This window comes from Vanessa cardui, chromosome 5, assembly GCF_905220365.1.
Source record: "Vanessa cardui chromosome 5, ilVanCard2.1, whole genome shotgun sequence".
Classification (NCBI taxonomy): Eukaryota; Metazoa; Arthropoda; class Insecta; order Lepidoptera; family Nymphalidae; genus Vanessa; species Vanessa cardui.
In genome coordinates this window covers 9,164,423-9,190,440 of record NC_061127.1, presented here as the reverse complement: position 1 = coordinate 9,190,440, position 26,018 = coordinate 9,164,423, and the positions used below count along the sequence as shown (strand labels likewise).

The 26,018-nt window shown below is 30.6% G+C and overlaps 2 protein-coding genes across 2 annotated transcripts in view; both read left to right on the top strand.

Moving 5' to 3' along the window:
- Nucleotides 1-9,820, top strand: part of LOC124530087 — a 46,680-nt gene extending 36,860 nt beyond the window's left edge. The window contains exons 4-7 of the mRNA XM_047104081.1: nucleotides 2,724-2,801; nucleotides 6,541-6,678; nucleotides 8,119-8,215; nucleotides 8,579-9,820. Of these exons, the coding sequence (XP_046960037.1) occupies nucleotides 2,724-2,801; nucleotides 6,541-6,678; nucleotides 8,119-8,215; nucleotides 8,579-8,732 (467 nt within the window). The 3' untranslated portion in view covers nucleotides 8,733-9,820. The remainder of the gene's footprint in view (nucleotides 1-2,723; nucleotides 2,802-6,540; nucleotides 6,679-8,118; nucleotides 8,216-8,578) is intronic.
- Nucleotides 9,821-18,039: 8,219 nt separating this feature from the next.
- On the top strand, nucleotides 18,040-25,651 carry LOC124530008. Its single transcript, XM_047103981.1, has 9 exons — nucleotides 18,040-18,154; nucleotides 18,881-18,953; nucleotides 20,757-20,934; nucleotides 21,587-21,710; nucleotides 21,783-21,929; nucleotides 23,224-23,425; nucleotides 23,900-24,075; nucleotides 24,695-24,799; nucleotides 25,449-25,651. Exons 1-9 carry the CDS (start codon nucleotides 18,140-18,142, stop codon nucleotides 25,590-25,592), a joined length of 1,164 nt encoding a protein of 387 aa, XP_046959937.1. The 5' UTR covers nucleotides 18,040-18,139; the 3' UTR covers nucleotides 25,593-25,651.
- Nucleotides 25,652-26,018: the final 367 nt, after the last annotated feature.

Here is a 26,018-nt window from a genome sequence, read left to right as displayed (position 1 = left end):
GGATATGAAATATAGAATACATAGTTTTCAAGAACATCGAGTCTATATTGTGAAAAAATATTATTATTTTTTGGACATACAAATGTATTAATTATTATTTTCTAGTATTCCTATTTATTGCTAACGAATTTTTGTGTTGTGGTGAAAAATCACTTCCTAAGCTTTGTTTTACTCCCCGTAAGGCGAGCTATTACTGAAAACTAAAAATAGATGTTCCTAAACGATTACATTAAACGTCATCTTGGAATGCGTTCAATAAAAGATTGTCAGTCGCACATATTTGTTTCCGCTGCGTTTATATCTTGATTGATTTGTGTTTTGTAATATTGTTTGAACACAAATACTATATCGAGTTCTATATGCAAAAATTTTAAATTTCGAACATTCGTTGAAACGTATAAAGCTCGTGAAATGTCAACGTAACTGTACCGTGTTATGGATTGAAGAAACATCTGTTTTTTATCTTAATCTTAGAACCGGAAACATTACGAAATAGAAATTCTTTTACTCATCATCTAAGCGCTTGAAGTGCTCGTAATATCTTTATTATTATTTCATATTTTCCTACGACCATGAAATCTGAATAATTTATGGGACACTCGTTTCCTAAATTAAAAGTGTAATGCAAGCTACTTCCATTAATGCGTGTATTATATTATACGACAATCTGTTCCACGCATTTTCAGAACGTTATTTGATACTGCTTTGTCCAGTGGAGCATAACCTGGTGAAATATAGGCTATACATACATTATAAACTTTATCAATAAACGGTAAGACAGATTTTACGTTAACCTATTTTACTACTGATCTTGAATGATCAAAAAGCTTTTTCCGACAAAGCCCCTACAAGCCCCCTGGTGTTGCAGATATCCATGGGCGGTGGTAGCCACTTTCCATCAGATGAGCCTCCTGCTCGTTTAATATCTATCATGTAAAAAACAATAACTATTTGTGATTTAAATAATTGGAATTGCACAAGTAAAGAGTATGATATCTTTTTTAAAATAAATATTGATGTGATTATTATATATTAATCATTATTACTATTATTTATGTATAAGTAATTCTAATGTAAAATTACATCAATAATAACAATGGAACTGTAAATCAATATTAATAGTAAATTAAGATCACTTTAATCTTTAATAAAATATATAGGCAGATCAATTTTAATCACGTCGATAACGTAAATCATATAGATGATATTATAAAATATAACATATTATGTCATTACAAACATTTATTGCTACAGCAATATATGAGACAGTTAAAACGTCATCATATCCTAGAGCTAGAAGACCAACAGTAACTCTGAGCTTCAGATGTATGATGTCTTTAATTGGAAGTCGCTCCGCTTGACAGCGTTACAGAACAGATCTGCTCACATTGCTTTAGAGCTCATCGCTAATTCAATCGGAAACAAAAGACAGTGTGGCAATGTAACAAAACCATTTCACACAGTCAATTATGTAAAAAAAATACGTTTAAAACCTTACTAAATAAGGCACATAACATACAAAGAATAATATTGTATTCTTTATAATGAAACTTTATTAATTAATTGTGCAAACGAGTAACAATTGAATTTCTCGGCAGTTATTTTATATAATTTCGAACTGTTGTAAACCTTACATTTAATATAATCCTACAAAATGAGGTGCTTGTAAAGCCGACTTTAATAAAGTATATTTCTACCCTAAGCGTAACTTATTCATCAATTTCAGAGGCTTGGTTCATAAATTAAACGTCACTCAATCGACTAAGTATTGAATAATTGTTAGTGTGATTAAAACAATAGAATTAAGCCATATAACACGCCTAGGTAGGTATACCTACTGAAACTGTTGAAAGCTTTGATTTATGGGCTCGTTATTCGAAGCAATAAACACTCGATGACCAGTTTATGGTTGAATTTCCTTAATAGTTCTATGAAACAAATTATTCTTTTGAAAAAAATCGTGCCTAGTACATGTGTCAGTATATTTATTACATGTCTTTCAATTCATAAGGACACAAATATAAAGTTATTATTAGAAAAAACTCCTATCATTTTAAACGATTGTGAAGAATAGCCACCAGTAAACCTTTCGCTTATTTGGGTTGTAGTATTTCTTTTTATATATGAAATACCCAATTACTTATCGTTACAATACGGATCTGCGTCTTTCTGTATAAATGGTTTTGACGTGAAAAAAATGCGTCGTCTCACTGAGTTCCCGATGTCTCTAAGGACTCGTGAGAGTTACAATACTATAAAAGTAGAACTATGACTAAAATACAATCTTACGGATACAATACGTTGATTACAATATATACAATCATTTTTATAGCTATACATGAGTGTTAAAGATTTTTAATTTACTCATTACAAATCCTGCATATAATTCGAAAAGTGACCCCACTGCTAAAACATCGTTTTTTTTTTTTAGACAGATTATAAAATACATGGGTTTTCAAGGAAATATTTGATTTATTAAAAACACAAAATTAAAAAAGTTTCTGTTCGAAACCTGTCATACACAACAAAGCAACATGGCCCAAATAAGTTTGTGATTAATTTATCGAATGTAAATTTAAAAATGGAATGTTATTTTGAACCATAATAATCTCCAAGGCCAGATACTAAACTTACAGTATTTTATTACTTGAATTTCGAATGTGTTTAGTTTTTATAAAACGTGTGCATTTATATTTGTCATTCAATATAAACTATTGTTACAGATTGTACAAATTACTTAGCACAGCCGATTATGAAGAACGGCAAGCCAGCTGATCCCGCCTATGATATTGACATAGCCAGTAAGTATAATAATAGTATCATTTTATTACTTGAAAGGATCGTATTAAACTTTTCATCTTAATAAAATTATACAAACAATTTTGAACTCAATCCGTACCGATAAAAGATTGAAAATACAATTTCAGTGATAGATCAGACAAAGCAGAAAGCTCATGACAACCGGGCGATACAGTGAAACGACTATTATAAATTAAAAAGGTCATTAAGAATATCCGAGTCTCTTTTAAGTAACTAGTCTTACGTCATTATGATCTTGGAGCAATCAGTGTGTTAATGATTAGATGAAGGTTGGATTGTAAAACTCAAATATAATTACACAATAAATTACATTAGTATAACGCAAAATAAATAAATGCATTTTTTATGACTTAAAATTTTCTACGTTTTTCTTTTACGATTTTTATGAATGTATTCCGCCTTAGGCTCAGTCTGCGCTGAAGTGGTATCTTGCTTTCTTTTGTATAAGCAAAATTTAAAATTAATATTCAAAACATTTGTTTTTGGAAACATATTTTTAATTTGTACCATATACAGTTTCTTTTTATTAAATTAGAAATTGTGATTTTTTTTATTTCTTCTGTTCACGTATTCAGTAGATCTTTCTCTGTCACTCTCTTACTTTCTTCTTACTTTAAACTAAATAAAGGAAAAGAGGACAAAGCTATTAGTTTTATTTGCTCTGTAGACTGCGTGTAGTTTACTTTTAAATCAAAAGCTCTCAATGGTCATAGAGTATAAAACAGTTAGAAGTGGTATGTTTCTCGTAGTACCTTTTGGTGGAATAAATTTAAATATTAAAAATTCAATTTTATAAATCAACTATCTCTTACTTGATTTAAGTAAGTTGACAAAAAAAAAATATAACTTTTTTACCTTCGGCTTGATACGGGCTTGAGGATAAAAATTTACCTATTAGGATAATATGTATAATGAGTGCAATTTATAAAAACAACAGTATGAATATGATTCTTATTTCAAGATGAATTATAATACGTCGGTGACTCAAAGCAGCGGTGCTATCCTGTAGGAACTTACTACGAATGTTAATTCTAAAATGTTAAAAATCGACTTAACGTTATTTGCTATTCCTTAAATTTTCTAACTATTTAACTCAACATCGGGTACATTGATAATAATTGATAGCTTAACATTTAGTAGACGACAAACCAATTGTTCATCAATATAAATAAATTCTTTGAGTAATATTAACACAAACTAGTGAAAGCATACATTTTAATTATACATTAGCTACTCCTCGCAGTTTTACCCACGCTAACTGCTTATTGCTCCGCCTCCGTAATTCGCAGCGTAATGTCATAATTTGGTCTCAAAAAATTTGCTATCTGACGCAAAAAGAATTCTTCAAATCGTACTGGTAGGTCTTGATATCACCAAGCTCAAACGAACTCTGCAGCTTCATACATTAGTAGAGATTTTATATAACGTTACGGTAAGAGGATTATATGCACAACAGGCTCAGTGGACTTTAAACTACAATGGTAAAATTATTAGAGAAATATAAGGAGCTTACCTCGATACTTCAGTATTGTCGACTCAAACTACACATCGAACACGTTCTTTGTAATAGGTTTTCGTAACCAATAGATGACCACAATTTATCAAGTGTCTTTAATCGTCGTCTTCCCGACAATTGATACTGAGTATCTTTGTTAACTTCGTTTATACTGAAGCGGTTCTAATAATGCCTTTAACGATACAACTTTATATTTAACTAGCGATCTATTTCGGCTTCGCACTTATGTGAAGCTGATACTAAATATACTACAGATTTTTTCTTGTTTCTTTTATACATTGACCATGTCTATACAAAAACCTTCCTCTCGGATCATTCTATCTATTAAAAAAACGCTTCGAAATCCGCTGCATAATTTTAAAGATATAAGTATACATAGGAATAGACAGCGTTTTTATACTACGAAATGATACAAACAGATGTTTCCCAAAAGAAACGACAAGCTTCAGTGGAATGAACTTGTTCTTAGCTGAATATTGTTTTTTCAAATTCAGACAAAGGAATTTTGTATTTTAAATGAAAAAAATGTATTTATATAATTAGTCTAGTACTCGACGGTAAAAACAAAAATGAAGAAAAAGTTTGTATGGATCAGATTCAAATGTACCACATATGTAACAACTTCTATGTATTTTTTTATGGTATAGTTTGGCGGACGAGCATAGGGGCCACCTGATGGTAAGTGGTCACCATCGCCCATAGACAATGACGCTGTAGGAAATATTAACTATTCCTTAAATCGTCAATGTGCCACCAACCTTGGGAACTAAGATTTTATGTCCCTTGTGCCTGTAGTTACATTGGCTCACTCACCCTTCAGACCGAAACACAACAATACTGAGTACTGTTATTTGGCGGTAGAATAACTGATGAGTGGGTGGTACCTACCCAGACGGGCTTGCACGAAGCCCTACCACCAAGTAAACAGTATAACAATGTTGGTTGATTTAGACTGTCGTTGTGAAATAAGTTCCAAATATTATTTTTACAATAGGAAACAAACTTAACTTTTATTCTTATATATATTTAATAATAAAACCCTTAGGAAATAACTCACGCTGGATTCATTCATCATTTTTGTAATACCGACAAGATGCGCTCGGGAAACTTCTTTTTAATTCTTCGCACTGCCCCAAGTGTTGTTGTTGACTTATAACTTGCTTCAACAGCATGTGTCAAAATAGCCAAGAAAAAATATTTTCAAATAATAATTCCCAAACAAGCACAAAGCATTATATATTTCGATAATTATTGACGATGGGGTAGGGCTCTATGAAAGCCCACCTGTATTTGCTGTATACAGGTACTGAGTATAATAGTAGATACTTAATATACTTTGATTGACGAATGAAACTTGTAACATATTACATACAATTTTAGATTAAATGAATGATCACATTACTTAGAGTATATCTTGAGGTATATAGGCGGTGGTTTCTGCCAGGCAACCCAGTTATTTGTAATTAAAAAAATATATTTTTTGCGTATTAAAAGTTAAGATAAAACGTAAAAATGTCATAAATAATGTTATTAATAAGCGAACGACGAAAAAATCGAAAATCGTTAAAAGGCTTGGAGTGAAAATCTGAAATTCACGATCATTAATTAAGCTTAAAGCTAAACTGAAAATCGGTTTTTCGCTATGAAAATATCCACAATAATCCACATTAATAAACGTATTATGGTAAAAGCTTTTTCAGTTATGCCATTTTAATAATTCATCGGTAATCTATATTTGATTAAACAAAGCTAGTGAACTAGCTATATTTGCATTTACTACTATTTTTGCATTGAACTCTTTGTTTATTTAATGTTTCACTGGTAATATATATATATATATATATATATTGTTGAATAAAGCTGGAAAATTAATTCCAGGAACGGTAACCGAAATGAGATAACTGTTTTTACATTAGACTGTTCGTTTGCAATAAATGAGGACTTATATACAAACATAGTTCATATCATCTACAAACATGGCATTCAATTAATGAATATGCATCCAATTTTATTGAATTTAAATTTAACTTATGTATCAATTTCACATTTATTATAATAATTTCACAGTTAATAGCCTCGTATAGTTTTTAAAAAGGATTTATAAATTTAAAATGCCGGATAAGCAGTGAATGATTACTATTGTTTTAAATTTATAAGCTTTTTTGGTTCTAAGGTTACAATTTTAATATGCAGTTGTTTTGCAGATTACGTGCGAACAATGATCTCCTTCGGCATCATCAGTCTGTTTGTAATGGCGATGGGTTGTGGCTTCTCCGTGTACACCTTCAGGAATCCGCGTTACATGTTTAAACGCCTCGCTGCAGGCATACACTTCATCAGCAGTAAGTGTTCCGAATTTTGTAACATTAACTAACTAAGAATCAGCTGACTCACTTTTCTTTAGATAAACTTTCCGGATGAAACTTGATATAAGGCGATTTTTGATATTATTCTCGTTGATTCTATTTTTAATTTTATAACAAGACAATATCAAATGTTCCTATTGACTTTTTAGTTGCCTGTAAATGTACATTAAAATGATAAATTTCAGTTTTACCACTTAAGAACATTACTGTATTCTTATTTACCACAACATTTATTTGAAAATTGATGTATATAATCTGTGTATCAGAATTGCTTCTATAAAATTTTGTGCTCTCAATGAAATTCATAAAATTTAAAGCAGAATGTTGTTGAAAAATTCATACATCCTAGGCAAGATTGGAAACTTACTTACGACCTTTTAAATTAAATAAAACAAATTGAAAATGTTTTCGTTGGTCGAAAATAAAGAGATCCCTTCAAATTCTTTTGTGATGGTTCGCGAAAATTTGCGGTTTATTTACAGTAGCCACAAATATTCGTGTATTAAAATAGTTCAAGGTCGAGATAAATTAAACATTTGTGCGTTAACGAGTACATTCGTCGTCCCTGGATTAATATGATTTCAATGACATTACAATTTCATTTTCGTTTTTTTATTTGGTTTGTTACTTGACGATAGTAAAAACAAAATATAAAATGCTACCGAACGACTTACTCTTGAGCAATTTTTATATTTATATAATGCTTGTGATGAAAAATTTAAGATAAATTAATTTAAAAATTTGCACAGCTAGATTCTTTATAATCATTGATGTTTATAATTTTTAAAATGAAGTATTTTAGTATCAAAGTTATCTTAGATCTATTCGTAAAATAAGTAAATGACATATAACATTTTATTTTATTTGAACACGAACGATACTAGAATTGCATGTCAAAAATTTGAACAAACAAAATTCAGTTCTATTAAACTTATTTCAATTGTGTACTTGTACAGCTATAAAGAACGCTCGTGTAAGATTAAAACTTCTGAGACATATTTTTTCAACTTGCAGTGAACCAGCGGCGTGGATAAAGCTCTTAAACTTTCTTTTAAACACGAGAATGGCTCTTTGGCTATTAGTTTTATACGAGCTCGTATTTTTCTTTAATATTGTTATTTATAAGTTGAGTTTGAAGTATGTTTTTATCACACGGCCACCTGATTATAAGTGGTCACCAGTGTCCATAGACGCCGTAAGGAAATTTAATCGTCACTGCGCTACCAACCACGATTACTAAGATGGAAATAAGATGTTATGTCCCTTATGCCTGTAGTTGCACTGGCTCTCTCACCCTTCAAACTGGAAAGCAATTATATTGTAATGACTGGACTTCAACAAAGTATTATATAAAATTATTTTATTATAATGTTGGTATTATGAAATGACCTTATTTTTTTTTTATTTTTGATACAGCCGCTTGTACCTTCGTCGTGGTTCAAGTAATGATGTCTTCCGTGGACCATATGAAGAAGAACTTGAAGTTTATTTATCCAGAACGTGCCTATCATTAGTAAGTCAGATATAATTGTGTTTTAATACATTCCATATTATTGTTAAGTCATTAAAATGAATGAACAAAACCATATAGACATTACTGTTCAAATAAATTCATCTATATTAATCTAATCGTCTGTCTGTGTGTCAGTGTTTCACGACCAAACCGCTGAACCGATTTTGATGGAATTTGGTTTGAAGCAAACTTGAACTCAAACAAAGGACATAGGCTACTTTATTGCACAACACGTGACAGTCAATATCCTAAAACACGGGCGACTTCTAGTGATTATATAACTGAGGTTAAATCTAAGACACTAATTTAGACTTTGCCAAATATTTGAATTTTTGCTTAGTAACATTGAGATTTCCTTTCCAGTTTCCACATCAGCTTCTTCCTGGCGTGGTTCGTGGTTTTGGTGAATCTCTTCGCGGCTGCCTCATTCCTCTGGTACTCTCGTAAAAGGAAAGGCGACAAAGCCGCGACAGACGAACTAGCGATGGCCGACGAGCCGACGATCATCGGTCGATGACGCTTCAGATTCAACTCCATACGACTACTCTTGTCGAATGGACATTTTCTCAATTCTATATTGAACAGTGCTCAATTGACCAATAGCTGTAAAAGTTATGTTATGAATGTCTTCCACGTATACTTCAAAAGTAAGCCGGCCTGTAAAAACTCTGCTGAATGCCACTTAAGTTAGAACATCGCCAGGATTCAACGACTAATTCCTCAAGTTATTTATCCTCTCGAACGAATACTAATTACGTACCGTCGTAATAAATAAAATCAAGCTGTTCCATTAACTAGCTAACTTGCTTATCTTTTTATAATTGATTTACGCGATGTTATAATTTAAGTCTGTAGCGTTATTATGTGAGAACGAACTGAAATTCACCATCGAAAACGATTGTAAAATGACAAAAGATGACATGCGATATTGACTCCAATAATTATGATTAAAAGGATTAGAATAGCGTAAACCCGTAAGTCGTTTAATGACATTTCACAAGTGATACACGAACTGAGTTCTTACAGAAAAGCTTCGCTGTATTTTATTGAGATACGGTATAATATCTAAAATATATTTTGCAATTGGCGATTTTTTAATTGCGTCTTGTTAATCTTGTAAGCGTCTGATGTATTGTTATTGTTATTATGTTTCTGGCTTGCAATGTGTTATGCGTGATATTGTATATTGTGTATATTCCTTAGACCTATGAGATTAACAACATCCTTACTGTTATTATATTAAGTATCATATTTCTCAGTGCGATTCAAATTAGCTTAGAAATATTTATTAAAGGACCAGATGTCGGGAATAATATCAATGTTTATTTATTAGTAATCATTATTCAAATAAAACATATCTAAGAAATTGATGTATTTTCATATAATTCTTGAACATTTTTCTATATACAACTAGCATTGTTCTTTGCGTATTTGAATCGTATTTGATTATATTTATCGTTGCTGCCATAAGATTATTATGTAAAATATAAACACATAATGTAAATCTTTATCTAGTCAAACTATTTACTTATACTCGTATTGGAACTATTTCGTTATTAGCACAATGACATGTTTACATTTGAAATGTATAAAATGAAAGAAAAAAAAAATAATGAAGTAAAGAATATATTGGTATCGGTTGAAGTTCATATATTATTTATTTTTATGAACATTTTTTTAATATGGATATAATTCGCATAATTATGTCATTAAAATATTTTATAATAAATTCAGATTGATTAAATACTCTTTATTTTTGTTTTTTTTTTTTAATATTATTATATAATACTTAACCTACATATGTATAATTAATGTAATACATTGGTTCAGTATTATGTATAAATTCTGAAAACAAAAAAATATTAAAGGCATTACATACATATGATAAAAAAAATATGTCATGTGCTAATTACTTAATATCTATTTTTGTCTGTTTATAAATATACGCTCTTTAATAATTGTTAAGTAATATTATCATTTGGAGCTTTTAGCATATTAAACATGAATTGTATTTTATATAAAATTATCATTTTTATCAGTCAACTCATTTCACTTTCGGGATGTTGTTTATAAAAAAATATTTGAAATCAGATCATTACCAGCCTTGTGTTTGTGATGTCTATATCCACACATTGTAGTAAGCTCGTGCAAACAACAATGACCTCTAATACCGTATATTAAACACTAAAATCGTGAATAACGATAATTTCAAACGAAACATAAGACATAATAATATTGAATAATATTGTAATTTTGATTAATTTTTATCAATACATTTAAAAATTCCATTCAATAATATTTAATGATCTTATTCAAATACGCCTTACTTATAAACATTATTAATTGTGTGTTTAATTAAACACTGATATCTGTCTTTCGTTTATAACTGATTTGACATTCAAATAAAAAAGATTAATTGTTTAAGTAATCCTATCCTGAACATCCGGACATTTTTTGTCGTATTCTCTTATGAAATTGTCTGAAACTTTTCAGTTAATCTTTATTGGCAAAGGAGGTCAAATCGTTAAATTGTTATGTTTATTCAACAAAATGTAAATATTATAATTATTATTATTAATAAGTTTCCTAATATACAAACTGTTTTTATTCCAATCTTATTGCATTGTCTCACATGTTGGTGTTCTGTATGTACGTTCAACTTATTTAAATAAATACTTATTTGAGTTAATTTTCTTTGAAAATATTTCCCTTTATCATTTACAAGAAAATAAGGTTAAAGTTATAAACTCGCTTGTAAATTATATTGAACGTAAACCTCGAAACTCGACAACTTCATATATATTCTTAAATTGTAAATATTATGACAGGCGTAAATATTTGTTTATTTTCGAGAAGAAAACTGTTTATTACTCTTTCTTTTGACGTTTGAATGCCTTATCCGAAACCTTGTTACCTTAAATATAGGGTTCCGCGATAAAATAATTGATTGTCGCTGTTTAACGTTATCACATAACATTACAGCGGCGTAAATTACAAACAACCTCAATTTGTCTTGGCATTAGTATCGCTGTGAAAATAAACAATGACATACTTTGAGAAAACACAGAGACCGTACGTTTCTTTATTTCGACGGCTCTTTCTTCTTTTCTTTTATATCAACATAAATAGGTTTTTAAACGAAACATTAACGAATAGTAAAGCTACGCAAACAATGAGAGAAGTTAAAAAAAATATTAGAGCATAATTCACCACTACGACATCGAGTTCAAAATTCCATTGAATTGTAGAAAGAAAAATTTTACTCACTTCTCGTCGGTCTATTTTAAGCTGTGCATTGTCGAGGAATCTGGCAGCGGCCCAGAGCTGGCCTGTGACTCTGCCAACCTCAAACAAAGGTTAGTGTCCTAAAAAAAAACTGTCCAAGGAAAGACCGGTCGTGCTAATGAACCGCTGTAAGATGAATTTAAGGGTCCACTTAACAAGAAAACTGCTGTTGAAAATGTTTCTGCAATAATACATTGGTACAAAAATATTGTAATATCATATATGACATTATAACAAAACGTAAACTTTATCCTTGTAAAATATTTATTGAAATAAATTTTAATTACAGTGACAATTATTTTTCACTTTCTATGTATTACAGCTTAAACGTTGATTAAAGTCGGGTTAGCTAATTGCGTCATCGACTGCTATCGACCAATGACCAGTCAAATAAAGGCTAAATTCGTTAACTTGACTTTGATCAAAGTTTCAGAAACTCAAGGTCAATATATAACGACTTGCGCCAGATATGCGCTACACTTTTAAGTGTAACTTCTTAACTTCTTTTTAAGTGTTTGTTTTATTTCAGAAACTTTCACGGTACGGTATGTAGTACCATGTTTTAAGTTATTACATAACATTTAAACTTAATAAATTAAAAGTAAACTCAATACTATATCAAATTGTATTTATTTGTTATAGTATTGAGTTTATTCTTGTGTAAAAAATGTTTTTGCTGAATATTCTGTCTGTGAAGGTAAACTCATTTCATAACTATACGATCACTGTTAATATGATCATCAATAAAATTATTTATTAAATTTGAATAGAGAACAATATAGGAGAATCAGTTTAATGCCGTTATTTATCTTGAATATCTATCAATAAGAATCTATTACGATTTAAAGTTTTAATTGTGCACTGTATGTGTGTAACGTCAGCACTTACCATCTCACTGACGTCAACTAGCTTTTACAGTACACCAATTCCTTATCGGAAACCCAGTCCAAATAAATGCTATGGAGAAAAGTGAATTATATGCTTCTGTTGCAAGTAAACATGATCCAAAGTCTTAGATGAAAACATGTACTATGCACATATTATAGATAAAAATTAAGTAGGATTTGGTGATAGGGCCTTAAACAAGCCTATACCTAGGTACCACCCACTCAATATTCATTCTAAAGCCATATAAAATACTTAGTATTGTGTGTTGACGGTGTATATAGAAGCTTTGGTGAATTACCATCAGATGGCCACAAAAAGGGTTTTTTATAAAGAAAATCCAGTCACTAGTACAGTCATAGTAAGAAAACCTTCGTCAATTTTCAAATTCATTCCTTTATGAAGTCTTAAACTCTTAGTATCTTTATAATCTAAACATCAAATTATTGCGACGCAGTATGTCATTCTCAATCGGTAAAGCATATTATCGCTCATACTGAGCACAAGAAAATAGATCTTAAGGTGACGAACCTTTTCTTAACCCGACTGTACTTTATTATAAATTGTTTAGGATATTAAACTACTCGTGACTTGGCGGGGCACTCTCCGTAGGGAATACACTGCTCCTCATTCTTGTAATTATCGTCTTAAGTCATCTCACGCATCCACAAACACAGAACATGTCTGCCTCCATACCTTAGTTGCATGAGCTACCATCGGAATCTGTACCATGATAATACTGACTTATTTAATTCGAACATCAAATCTTATGGATTTTTGGATAAAAGTTTAAATAATGTCTATTATCTTTATATGAAGTCTTAAGACAAATTACAGTACATTCCACATGAGTTGAATAATATTGACGCATTCAACCGCGTGCGGTCTTTTCATAAACACATAATATTTTTAAATAATGTTTCGCGACTCAAACGTGTAGTAGGCATTCATTTCTGTCAAAAACTATTTCTTGGCACCAACGATTAGTTTTTTAAATATTGCAAAGACAGTTAAACGCCTTTCCGGCGTAAATTTTGGTGTCCGTGCCAATTGATGCATTGATGAATTTTCAATATGAGATCATTATTATTTGAATAAGTCGGAAGAAAAATTCAATCAAAATCAAAATCAAAATAAATCAAAATAAACTTTATTCAAGTAGGCTTTTATAAGCACTTTTGAATCGTCATTTTACAATTAAGTGAAGCTACCACCGGTTCGGAAAGTAGATTCTACCGAGAAGAACCGGCAAGAAACTCAGTAGTTACTCTTTTTTAACATTTAAAAAATACAACGTCATGTTAATTAAATACAATTATTTCAATTAATGTATCCTGCTTGGAAGTCAACAGGTATTAACTCCACGCTTTTTTATCATCTACAAAATCTTGTATCGAATAGTATGCTTTTTCTACCAATGTATTTTTTAACAAACGATTTGAATTTACTAAACGGCAAAGTTAAAAATTTCTGCGGAATTTTATTATAGAAACGGATACCTTGCCCCAAGAAGGATCTATTGACTTTGCGGAGTCGGAAACTTGGCGTTATAAGTTTATCCTTACTTCTAGTGCATATACAATGATTATCACTGATTTTATGAAAGTGATCAATGTTACTGTGAATATACATGATATTGTTGTAAATATATTGCTACGCAACAGTAAGTATTCCTACTCTGTTAAAAACATCCCGAAGAGAGTCTCTAGCTCCAAGATTATAAATAAACCGAATTGCTCTCTTTTGTAAAATAAAGACAGATTCAATATCTGCAGCGTTACCCCAAAGTAATATGCCATATGACATAATACTGTGAAAATAACCAAAATAAACTAAACGAGCGGTATCAATATCAGTTAGTTGTCTAACTTTTCTAACCGCGTATGTTGCGGAGCTGAGTCTTCCTGTTAGGGATAATAAATGAGAAGTCCACTGAAGTCTGGAATCCAATTCTATTCCTAAAAACACCGTAGTATCAGCTACTTCAAGACGGTCACCATTTAAAGATATATTATAATTTTGCTTGCTAACATTAGGTAGGGTAAAAACTACACATTTTATTTTTTGAGCATTCAAAACTAAATTATTTACTGTAAACCAATTGTGTATCTGTGATAATGCACCGTTCACATCGTCATAGTCATTTTTTTTCCTGTCAACCTTAAAAATCAGCGAAGTATCGTCAGCAAACAACACTATATCACAAATACCCTTAACATAGAAAGGAAGATCATTTATATATACTAGGAATAGAAAGGGACCCAAAATTGAACCTTGTGGAACGCCCATTTTTAACGTAGATCCAGAAGACTTTATTCCATTAATGAAAACTTGCTGGATTCTTTGACTTAAATATGAAGCGATGAGATCAAGAGCTTTACCTTTAACACCGTAATATTTGAGCTTATAAAGAAGCGTTTCGTGTTCTACACCATCGAATGCTTTAGATAAATCACAGAATACTCCAATAGCGTTCTGTGATTTCTCCCAAGCATCGTAAATATGTTTGAGAAGCGCAATTCTCGCATCAGTTGTCGAGCGACCTCTTCTAAAACCGCATTGCTCACCATGAAAAAATAGCATTTGTACCGAAATGGACGAGAAGTTAATTTAAAATAATTTTTTCGAAAATTTTACTTAAGGATGGGAGTATTGAAATAGGCCTGTAATTACCGGGATCGCTTCTGTTTCCAGTTTTAAAAAGTGGTAAAACTTTACTACATTTTAACAAGTTAGGAAATGAACCCGTGTCCAAACTCTTGTTAAAAATTACTGCTATATACGGAGCAATATCGTATATGATGTTATTAAAAAATTTTACCGAAATGCCCCATATGTCGTTAGTTTTTTTAATATTTATAGTTTTAAATACTTTTATGACATCTATTGCAGAAACCGTTTCAAATGAAAAATCAATAACGCATTTAGAAACACTATTATTTAATAACCTAGCTGCATTTGATGTAGATGATTTTAAATGAAATGTTATTTTATGGGGTACTTTATCAAAAAATGATTCAAATAAATTAGCAACCTCTAATTCAGAACTCGTGTATCTACTACCTGTGTTCAATTCTATTGGTATCATTTCCTTTTTGGGTTTTCCACTAACACTACTAATAACATCCCATGTGGCTTTAATTCTATTATCAGAATCCAGGATTTTTTTCTTTAAATATAAGGACTTAGCAGAAATGCATACTGTTTTAAAAATTTTGGAATATTTAATGACGTATTCTAAAAAGGCTACGCTTCGATTCCACCGCCTCATATCATATAAGTCGTATAATTTATTTCTACTTTTATAAATACCAACAGTAGCCCAGTCACTAAACTTTAATTTTGTGTTACTATAACATGATTTCATTTTAAATATATTGTTAAATTCTTTTAGTATTACTTCAAAAAATGAATTATAAAGCTCATTTGGATCCTGTGTCGTAAGATCTAGATTAGACAATTTATACGCCACAATATCTTTAAAACAATGTAATTTGTTAGCCGTTATTGGCCTGTATGTTATTTTTTTTAAATGATTTATTTCTTTGTGTTTTAATGAAAACTTCTGACCACAATGGTCAGAAGTTAAATTATTTATAATTGATACTTCATATATTTCACAGTCACAGAACACATTATCAATAAACGTAGAAGTGCCGTCGGTTATTCGCGTCGGTTCATTAACTCTATGAGTTAAATTAAATGATATAAACAAGGCGACCAACCGAACACTTAACGTAGTTTCTTTAAGTAAGTCGACGTTAAAGTCCCCACATACAATTATATATTTATTAGTTTTACATAGCTTTTTAAGAATGTCCTCCATAGTGGTTTCAAACAAATAATAATCTCCCGATGGGGGCCGGTACACGCAGACTATAATGTACTGTGGAAATTCCACGCAGGATAGTTCGATAGTACGTTCGATAGAGAGGGCCACAATATCTTTTCGAGATTTACAAACGATATCATTCCGTACTAATATTAATGAGCCACCACGAATAGCACTCCCTCTTACGAACGCACTTGACAGTTTAAAGTTTGAAATATTAAATATGTCAAATTTTTTAACCCAATGTTCTGTGAAACAAAATACATGTATTTTATAACACTCCGAAAATAATTCTATTTCATGATCTTTGCCACCTATGCCCTGTATATTTTGATGTATAATATTTAAGTAAGAGGGCGCAGATGTTGTCGTTTTATTTAGTTTAAACTATTAATTTGCGTATTTTTAATTTTGTCGGTGTTAATATAAATTAAATTATTATTTTTATTATACATATGATCCTTGGTAACATTACTTGTAAAATAATTTTTGATATTGTAAATCAAGCACTGTGATTAAAAAGTTGATTATTCGTGTGGGACTTTTGATAGATAATGAGAATATATCCGTAAATACAAATCTCACTCCATAATGTAGAAACACAGCCCTGTATAAAATGATTCCTTTATCTATCTTCTAGTTAATTGAGGAAGATTTATATTATAGGTACAACTAATTTTATTTTATTTTTTAATATAAAAATAACACTTTCAAACACACATCATATTTTATGGAAAGAAATAAAATAAACGTGACAAATTGAGCTTGATTTATTAGGAACATGATATTATTTTCGTATTATGACTGAAACATTTTAAAAAAACATAATATAGATTAACTGATTTTGAATACGAATTCATTTGATAAAAATGTCTTATATCCATTTGTGTAGAATAAATACTATATGAGAATGCGAATTACTTATAAGCCATTTATTGTTGATAATGCACTAAATGTATAAATAAAACGAAAGAAGTAAGAGTCGAGACGTATCAAGAGATTAAGGTTGAAATGAGAAAGACATTAATTGTTCAGACGGGGACAGGGAAGTCAACTAAATTAGTCACGATTGGTGGTCTGAAACAGCAAGCCAGAGAGAAGACAAAGGTCCGCTATAATTGGGGAAACGGAGAGATTCAATTGTAGTTTTGTATAATCTCATAAGTTAACAAAAATAGGTCGCAAAGTTGTCTTTGGTCTATTACTATTACATTTTAAGCAATTGATAAACATTTTTTTATTGTTTTGCGCAAAAATACCAGATGAATATGTGGTAAAACAGAAAGGCAATACATACAACTCGATGTAATTGATCACATGATACGAATTGTAAATATATTTTTAATAGTAAACTAATAAATGTCTGTCATGTATTGTAATGATTATTTTTTTTGTAATTAACTAATACAATACACACGCTACCTCCTGCACAATGTTAAAGGTAATATACCAGAAAGCTAAATACATTTATCAAACAACAGTTGTACAAATTTTCAATTTTCATATAACACGTATAAAAAATCGTATTTAAGCGTACTTAATTGTAACATTTAATTTTGTATGTATTAACCCAATTTTGAATGAAACAGTAATAATTTAGTTAAGCCACATTAATAAGTACGTATATGTATGTATGTAAATACATAATTAAGCATACAAATGTTAATACATTGTACCGTTAGTACCATGCACATCCACATTATGATACCAAAAAAGAGAAAAAAAAATCATATTTATATATAACCTTCTTTGTCTTTCAAAGCGAAATGTCAAAACCGAATGGATCGATCTTTGTTTACAAATCGTCTTGGCAACTGTTATTAAGTTGCATGTTGTGCTGTAAAAGTAATGGATTAAAATAATTTTTGATGAGGCCTTAAACAGATCAATAAGGGAAAGGTAATTCAAGCGGATCACGCGATATGGCCGACTCTAAGGTAAGGTTAACGTTTTTCCCCTTTCAACTTAATTAATGTGACTTACGTGACATGCGACTACCTTCTGTATACCAAGCCACTCCCCTAAGTGTACTAGATCTTTATCCTTGTTAAAATAAAGGCGAAAATGCTGTAAATTGATAATTCCCAACGAGACTGTACAGTAAATTTACATTTATAGAATATTATTTACCAGTTCATATACTTTTAATGTTTTATAACTGCACCTGTTTCTGTGTAATTATTTAACCATTTCATAACGATGAGTCGTTAAAAAATTAAAGTGATAATTACTTAAAACATCGCTAGAAATATATTATAAACAGATTATTTTTCTTTACTTTGCAGTTACAAGTGATTATGAACGCTATATTATTAGATATAATGTAGGGCTTTGTGGGTGGTACCTACAAAGCCCTACAGTACCACCCACTCATCAGATATTCCACCGCTAAACAACAGTACCTACACAGTATTGTTGTGTTCCGGTTTGATGGAAGGGACATAGCATCTTAGTTCCCAAGGTTGGTGGCGCATTGACGATGTAAGGAATAGTTAATATTTCTTAGAGCGTCATTGTCTATGGCTGATGGTGACCACTTACCATCAAGTGGTCCATATGCTCGTCCGCCAACCTATTCCATAAAAAAAATTTGGATTTTTTATTAAAAATATGAACTGTTATATTCTATATGATAATGTTTTTTAAATAATATTTTAAAACAGGAATCATCAAAAGCAACTAAGGGTAAAAAAGTAAAGAAAGATGTTAGCGGCGATAGCTCAAGTGGATCGAGTGGTTTGTATAAAATAACTATAGAAAATAGTGTCTCTCGCGTTTAGTAGGATTCAGTATATCCAATATAATAAAAGTTACTTTTATAGGATGACTTTCGACTCATATCAAATCATTTTTTATTCGAACCTTCTATACGAAAACTCAACTCGATTATTGCATTTAGAGAATTTTGCTGGCAACATTTTGGTATTTAAACTTTACTAATTAAGCCTTCAATAAAAAGAAAAAAACACAATTATTAGTTTTGCAAAAAATGGTAAAAATGTCCTAAATCTATGTTTTACAACAGATAATAGCAGGAAACCATCTCCAAGCGCGTCCAAGTTTTCTTTGCCTTTTATAAAAACAGGCTAATACTCGCGATTCACCGTCGTGGAATACGTTTTAATTTTCTCTTGAGCTTTACTTGCATTTTTATAAACCTCTTAAACGATGAAGGAAAACAGATAAATGCTTATGAATGTACTCTTTATAGAATAACTGTAACTAAAGATTGAAAAAAAAAAATGAAAACGTTAACATTTCACATTGAATACACCTACTGTATATACTGAATATACCATCTGAATGACTAAGATTTACTCGACTCTAATAATTTAGCGGTTTAAAAGTTTATTAGAAATACAAAAACCAAAACATTTTCTTACGTTTTTGAAATATAGGAAATTATTTTACACATTCACATAGACAGGTATAGTACAACACAACTTAGATGTAGCATCGGCAAAATTCGTAAAACCGATCACATCCGAATTGAGTACGCTGTCCCAAATTATTAATATTTATTTCTCATTTGAATATGATCTTTACAAAAACGTAATAACTTGTAATATCATATGACCTAATATATTCATCAATTTGACACGTCGATTTACATGCACTTGCTTTCTCGGGTTGAACTGACGCGAGAATCTATAGCGACGAATAGCGTCGAATGGCGCGATAGGAAGCTATTCCTATTGGTCGTGTAAATCGGAAGAAATCGGTTATATTTTCATTTCGTTGCATTTGCCGATGCTACATATAATTTGTGTCGTACTATACGCAAGTACTCGTTTAATGTTTAAGATATGAAATTGTAAAATGTGTATATGAAATAAAATATTACTTAAAACAGACTCCTCTATATATTATATATCAAATTATTTTTCTCAAGAGAATAATGCAATTAAGGAAGCTTTTTGTACTTGTCTACGGCGGTTACAATGTGTTTATAATTTAGGTTGATTTACGGAACAATTAACAAAGAACAGGTGTTTGTAACATTCTTTTACGAATTAATGTTTCGTCTAAAATTAGTCACAAGCCGTTAATTATAATTTCGTTTTCGTAATAAAGAAAATTAAGAAAATATTCTTCAAAGGAACGACTTCTTCACTGGTTTAAGTGAAAAAAAATCTAAATTTGATGTCCCGAAAAATATTCAAATGCGGGTAAAAGTCTTGAGAGGAAATAAGACTTCCTTTCAAATATCAAAACGAAGCTGTTTCCTAAAACGCATGATGAAATTCTGTCTCCAGTTTTCAGAACTTTATCCATACATTAAGTTACTATAAACGGTTAGTCAGTAGACAACCGTTTTATAGTCAAAAATATATAAAATACTATTTACAAGAGATGTGCCCATAAAAATCATTTCATAATTCAACAGTTACAAAATTTATGATTGATTTAGGATTATACATAACAAAATTTGAAATTGTAAAGTTAAGTTATCAAAAAATATTAAAGAGCACTCAGCAAGAGTATCCAGGTCTATCTGATCTGTTATAGTTTGTTTTATATTACAAACTTTTATTCAAGTAACCGAAGAAAATATTGACGATGATTCGTGCGGTCAGATTGGACAAGGCGTTGGTACGGCGGCCATTTCTATCAACCGAGATGAATACTTACAAGCTTATCGAGATCTGATGTTCGACCGCAACCAATTGCAAATAAAGAACAATTTACTTCACCGTCGTCTTGCCGAATATTACAAGTAAGCAATAAAATTCTAGGCGATTGGAATAAGTAACAGCCTGTAAATTTCCCACTGCTGAGATAAGGCCTCCTCTTCCATTAAAGAGAGAGTTTGGAACATATTCCACCACGCTGTTCCAATACGGGTTGGTGGAAATCACATGTGGCAGAATTTCGATGAAATTAGACACATGTAGGTTTCCTCACGATGTTTTCCTTCAGCGCCGAGCATGAGATGAATTATAAACACAAATTAAGCACATGTATATAGTGGTGCTTGCCTGGGTTTGAACCCGCAATCATCGGTTAAGATGCACACGTTCTAACCACTGGGCCATCTCAGCTCTCTATATAATAGCAATTGGAATAGAGTTAGATAATTGTCAAAATTCGATTTGTATGACATTCCGTAAAATGATAGCACATTGCAAATCTATATTTAGCGATACTCTGTATGATTTCAAATCATTATATTATTTTACCGATTAATAGACTTCTTACGATCAATAGATAATAATTAATCTGTTAAACTATTAAGATTTCAATTCAAGGCTTTTACTTATATGTTTATACAATTATTATTTACTTTATTACAGCTCTTGATTTATTTTGCTTTGTGTGGTGACTGGGTAATATTAAATGTTTGATGTGTAACTATTTAAACATTTCAGAAAGAGAAAACTTGATCACGTCTTGAAGCCTTTGGAAAACGCACCACATTTGGAGGAAAAATATCAGCAGAAATTGTTTGCATTTCAAGAACTAAAAGAGAAGGAAGAAATAGAAATGACTGATGTAAAATTAAAACTGTCAAACACATAACTATTATTTTTGTTGTCGTTGTTATATTTAAATATATATTTACAGATAAAATCAAAATTGCATATAGTTCAAGTAAAATATGCGGATAAACTAGAGCACGCTGAAAACAGTTTCAACGCTCTTCAGACCTACGAACGTACTACTGGCACTGGCCTTATTTATTCTAAGAAAGGCAAACCAATTGCTGATAAGGTAAATTTAAAAACAAATCAATTAAAATTTTTTCAGTGATTACCAGAATACTATGAATTCCCTTTAATGCCATAATTGTATCATACTAGATGGGTATTACTTTCATGATAAGTAATCAGTTGCTTGCAGTCTTTCGGATTGCGACAAAATGGGTTTGCCTAAAGCGGCATTTAAGCTGAGATGAGATCACTATCACGTATAAACTATCACTATAAAATAGTACCTTCATCTAGTTATATTATAAAAATATTGTTTTGAAAATTTTATTTTATAAGTCTTAAAATATAAATGGTGATTACTCCATTTTTTTTCAATACAAATAAACATGTCTCGAAATTTTATTTTCAATCTCAGCTTTTGAATAAAATAAACAAATTAGTGACATTAAATTTGGCTTTTAAAAAAGCTAGTCTGAACATTTATACATTGGTATAAATACCACTATACCAATATATGTATAATGTTAACATGTGTTGTGAATGTTACATAATGCTATGACAACAATCGAATCAGATACGAATAATAATCTTCTTTCTCCATACACTTCAATTTTATTCCTTCCAGTTCTATAAAGTTATATACTTATTGAACTAAATATTATTTATAATGTTCAGTTCAGTAAGTACTGAACTAAATAGTATAAATAATATACAAACAGTTAATAAACTTAGTCACTCAATTTAGCTTTAATTTCATATATCTTCGATATTCAAATTTCTCCTGGAAAGATCCTTGAATTATCCATGAATAAAAAAAATTTATTTTTAAGTGAAAACTTATTACAGTGTCTAATATAATTACTGCAAAAAAAAAGAGTAGACAATTATTGTTAATGCTAATGTATCAAGATAGTTTTTATATCAAAGTCGCCGTCCCCACCCGTTCCAAATTTAATTTACTTTTACTTTATTTTCAAGATATAATACAACTCATATTCTTTATTATTTTATGCCGGCGAATTGCAGATTTTCTTCTGTTAGAGACCATTATTAATTCGAGTATTAATAATATGTTAATCTTGATTAATTTATGTAATTAAAAGCCAACCCTGTCATTATGCTTGATAGAGTCAAGTTGATTTTATCTTTAGATTTTACACTGTTATTTCCTGGTGGATTCTCACAAACCCTGACAACTTTGTGTCGAATATTTGCTCGTGAATGTATTCAAATCCGTTTTCAATTACAAAATAAATACACTGCTTAAATGTTGACAAAAAATAAACAACAACAGAAACATATTAAAGAACAGATTGCTTTTGTTCTCTTGAGTCGAATAATTTATTTTCTTTCAGACTGTTGAACGGTTTCTAACTTTACAAAGGCGCAAAAGCGAGCAAGCATCGGCTCTTTGCCTTCGATATATCAGAGCGAGGAACGCTGTAAATGAATTAGATTCTATTGTACGTAAATTAGAAATGATCGCCCCAGGGCTTAACGTAGCTCAATATGAACAGCTGTATATTGACAAGCAAAATTATTTATCAAAAATAGAAGGTAATAACTAATTATCAATACTTAATAAATCATTTATTATTATTAGAATATTATTTATTTACTAATTAGATTTATTGCCCTGTAGAAGAGGCGAGATAGCCCAGAAGCTAGAACGCGCGCATCTTAGCCGATGATTGCGGGTTCAAGCCCAGGCAAGCACCACTGAATATACATGTGCTTAATTTGTCTTTATAATTCATCCTGTTCTCGGCGGTAAGGAAAACATCTTGAGGAAACCTTCATGTGTCAAATTCCATAAAAAATCTGCCACATGTGTATTCCACCAACCCGCATTGGAACAGCGTGGTGGGATACGTTTCAAACCTTCTCCTCCAAGGGTAAGGAGGCCTTCACCCAGCTGTGGAAAATTCAAAGATTCTTGTTGTTGTTGACTTGTAAAAATTTCCGAAACCTTAAATAAGTATTTCCTTGCTATACTATATTAAAAAAAAAATATTTCATAATTTTCTACAGAACGTGAAGATGAGCTTATTAAAAATCGTGTAAATTGTACTGAACATAATCAAATGCTGGCACATATTAGAGAAAAGATGCATCATACCGATGAAGTCATTGATTTTACTGAGTGTGATTTTGGTGATGCAGAAATTGAACTAACCAGAGCAAGAGAGCAATTGGGGGAAGTAAAGGTATTACGTATTATAATTAAATCGTAAAGCAAATATTTTTTTTTTATTCTTTAGGTTTGCGAACGAGCATATGGGCCACCTGATAATAAGTAGTGGTCACCACCGCCCATAGACATTGGCGCTATTAGAAATATTAACCATTACTTTCGCCGATGTGCCACCAACCTTGAGAACTAAGATGGTATATCCTTTGTGCTTGTAGTTCACTGACTCACTCACCCTTTAAACCGGAACAATATACAAATACTAAGTACTGTTGTTTGGCGGTACAATATCTGATGAGTGTGAGGTATCTACCCAGACGGCTTTGCACAAAACCCTACCACCAAGTGAATTAAAGTAAAAATATGCTGAAATCGTACACGAATTAAATTGTAATGTTATTTATTTTATTAATTTGACATAGTTAAACGAATTTCAAGAGGGTTGCCGCGAAAAGCAATCTAAAAGTTTATAAAAGAGACAACACAAATTTCAATTACAATACGTAAAATATATCCTTTCCTCCTTTTTCAAAGCTAGAAGCATTTATAGAATATTTTAAACGATAATTCGTTTATATTAGAAATATATTTCTTACCTAAACATCGCAATATTAATAACTAATATTTATTCACAGAGCAAACGCGATCATCTTCGCTGGGATCTTGAAAGCGAGCGAATAAAAGCCGGTTTACTAACCAAAAAGGATTTGCTGCGTGATTTCCAAGACGCTACCGACGAGGTAAACAATTGCCATGCTTCATATCTATTAGAGGTTCAATTTGAATTTCTAGCTTACAAAACGATTTTGCATTAAGTCTCATGAATAAGAAATTGGATACAAGTTGAAATAATAATAAATAACTACCAAAGGAAACGAACAATGCTTTGTTGATGTGTAACCTAATTCTGATGTCATATAACTTAAAACTTATTAAATGCGCAATGATGAATTGTATACTCTGTTCAGAATATTCTTTAATTTTTCCTCATTTATAGTATCTGTAATTTCAGGAGTTCGGGATGACCAAATAATATTACGTTTTAAAGTGATGCTTCAATCTCTCTATCTTTTGTTACAATGCCACGCTATCATCCAATTGTTTTCTTATGACAGCTCAATCATTGTTAAAATAAGAAATAGTCATACATACCAGTGTTAAATGCTATGCTATATAAAATAATAATAATTACAGTTTTAAAATTATGGATTAATTAATTACAATAATAATTGTATATAATAAATCAAATTCTACATTATAATATGCAGCAACAATGATACAATCAATAATACAGAACCAAATGACAACACCGTATTGGAGGCTAGGGTTACTCTCTAACATATGTTTTGGCAAGTCTTTGTATTTATAAGAAATATTTTATTTTGGTAGGTGGTAAGACTTAAGGAAAAAAAGAAATTGCTCCAAGCTCAAATAGCTGAAACCACGAAGCAATTACGAGAAGCCAGAATGCGTATGCAAATTAACCAATCCACAAAAGCTGAAAGTAGCAACGACTCGGATTTCTTACTTTGAAAAATATGTTTATATAATTTAAAATATAACTTGAGGTTACTATGTTTCGAAAATTTTATTGATTTCAAATATATATTTTCATAAGGTAAATATCGTTTTATTTCCACTCACTTGTTCCACAATAAACGCCGTATACAAAAATCTTCTCCACAACTCGGTTTATCTCGTGGTGTAAGTTTTTTTGTAAATTTATTACATAGTATTCAATAAGGTAATATAAAATAACATCTCCATTACTTTTATAAAATTAAATACCGAAAAAAATCATACAAGAAATTAAGCTCCTGTAAAAATTAAATAGCAATTTTGTTTAACAGAATGTTTTGCTCTTTATTTTCAATTAGAGTAATATAAATATTGATAATACCATAATGAAAAAAAAATGTATAAAAATGAATAAAATTAACATTTTTTATCTTCCAATAA

Bases quoted from the DNA above. Each gene is read 5' to 3' on its own strand.
- LOC124530008 (XM_047103981.1), top strand. The intron at 21,711-21,782 runs GTAAAATTAAAA...ATATATTTACAG, and splicing joins AAGAAATAGAAATGACTGAT to ATAAAATCAAAATTGCATAT. The intron at 24,800-25,448 runs GTAAACAATTGC...TTATTTTGGTAG, and splicing joins TCCAAGACGCTACCGACGAG to GTGGTAAGACTTAAGGAAAA.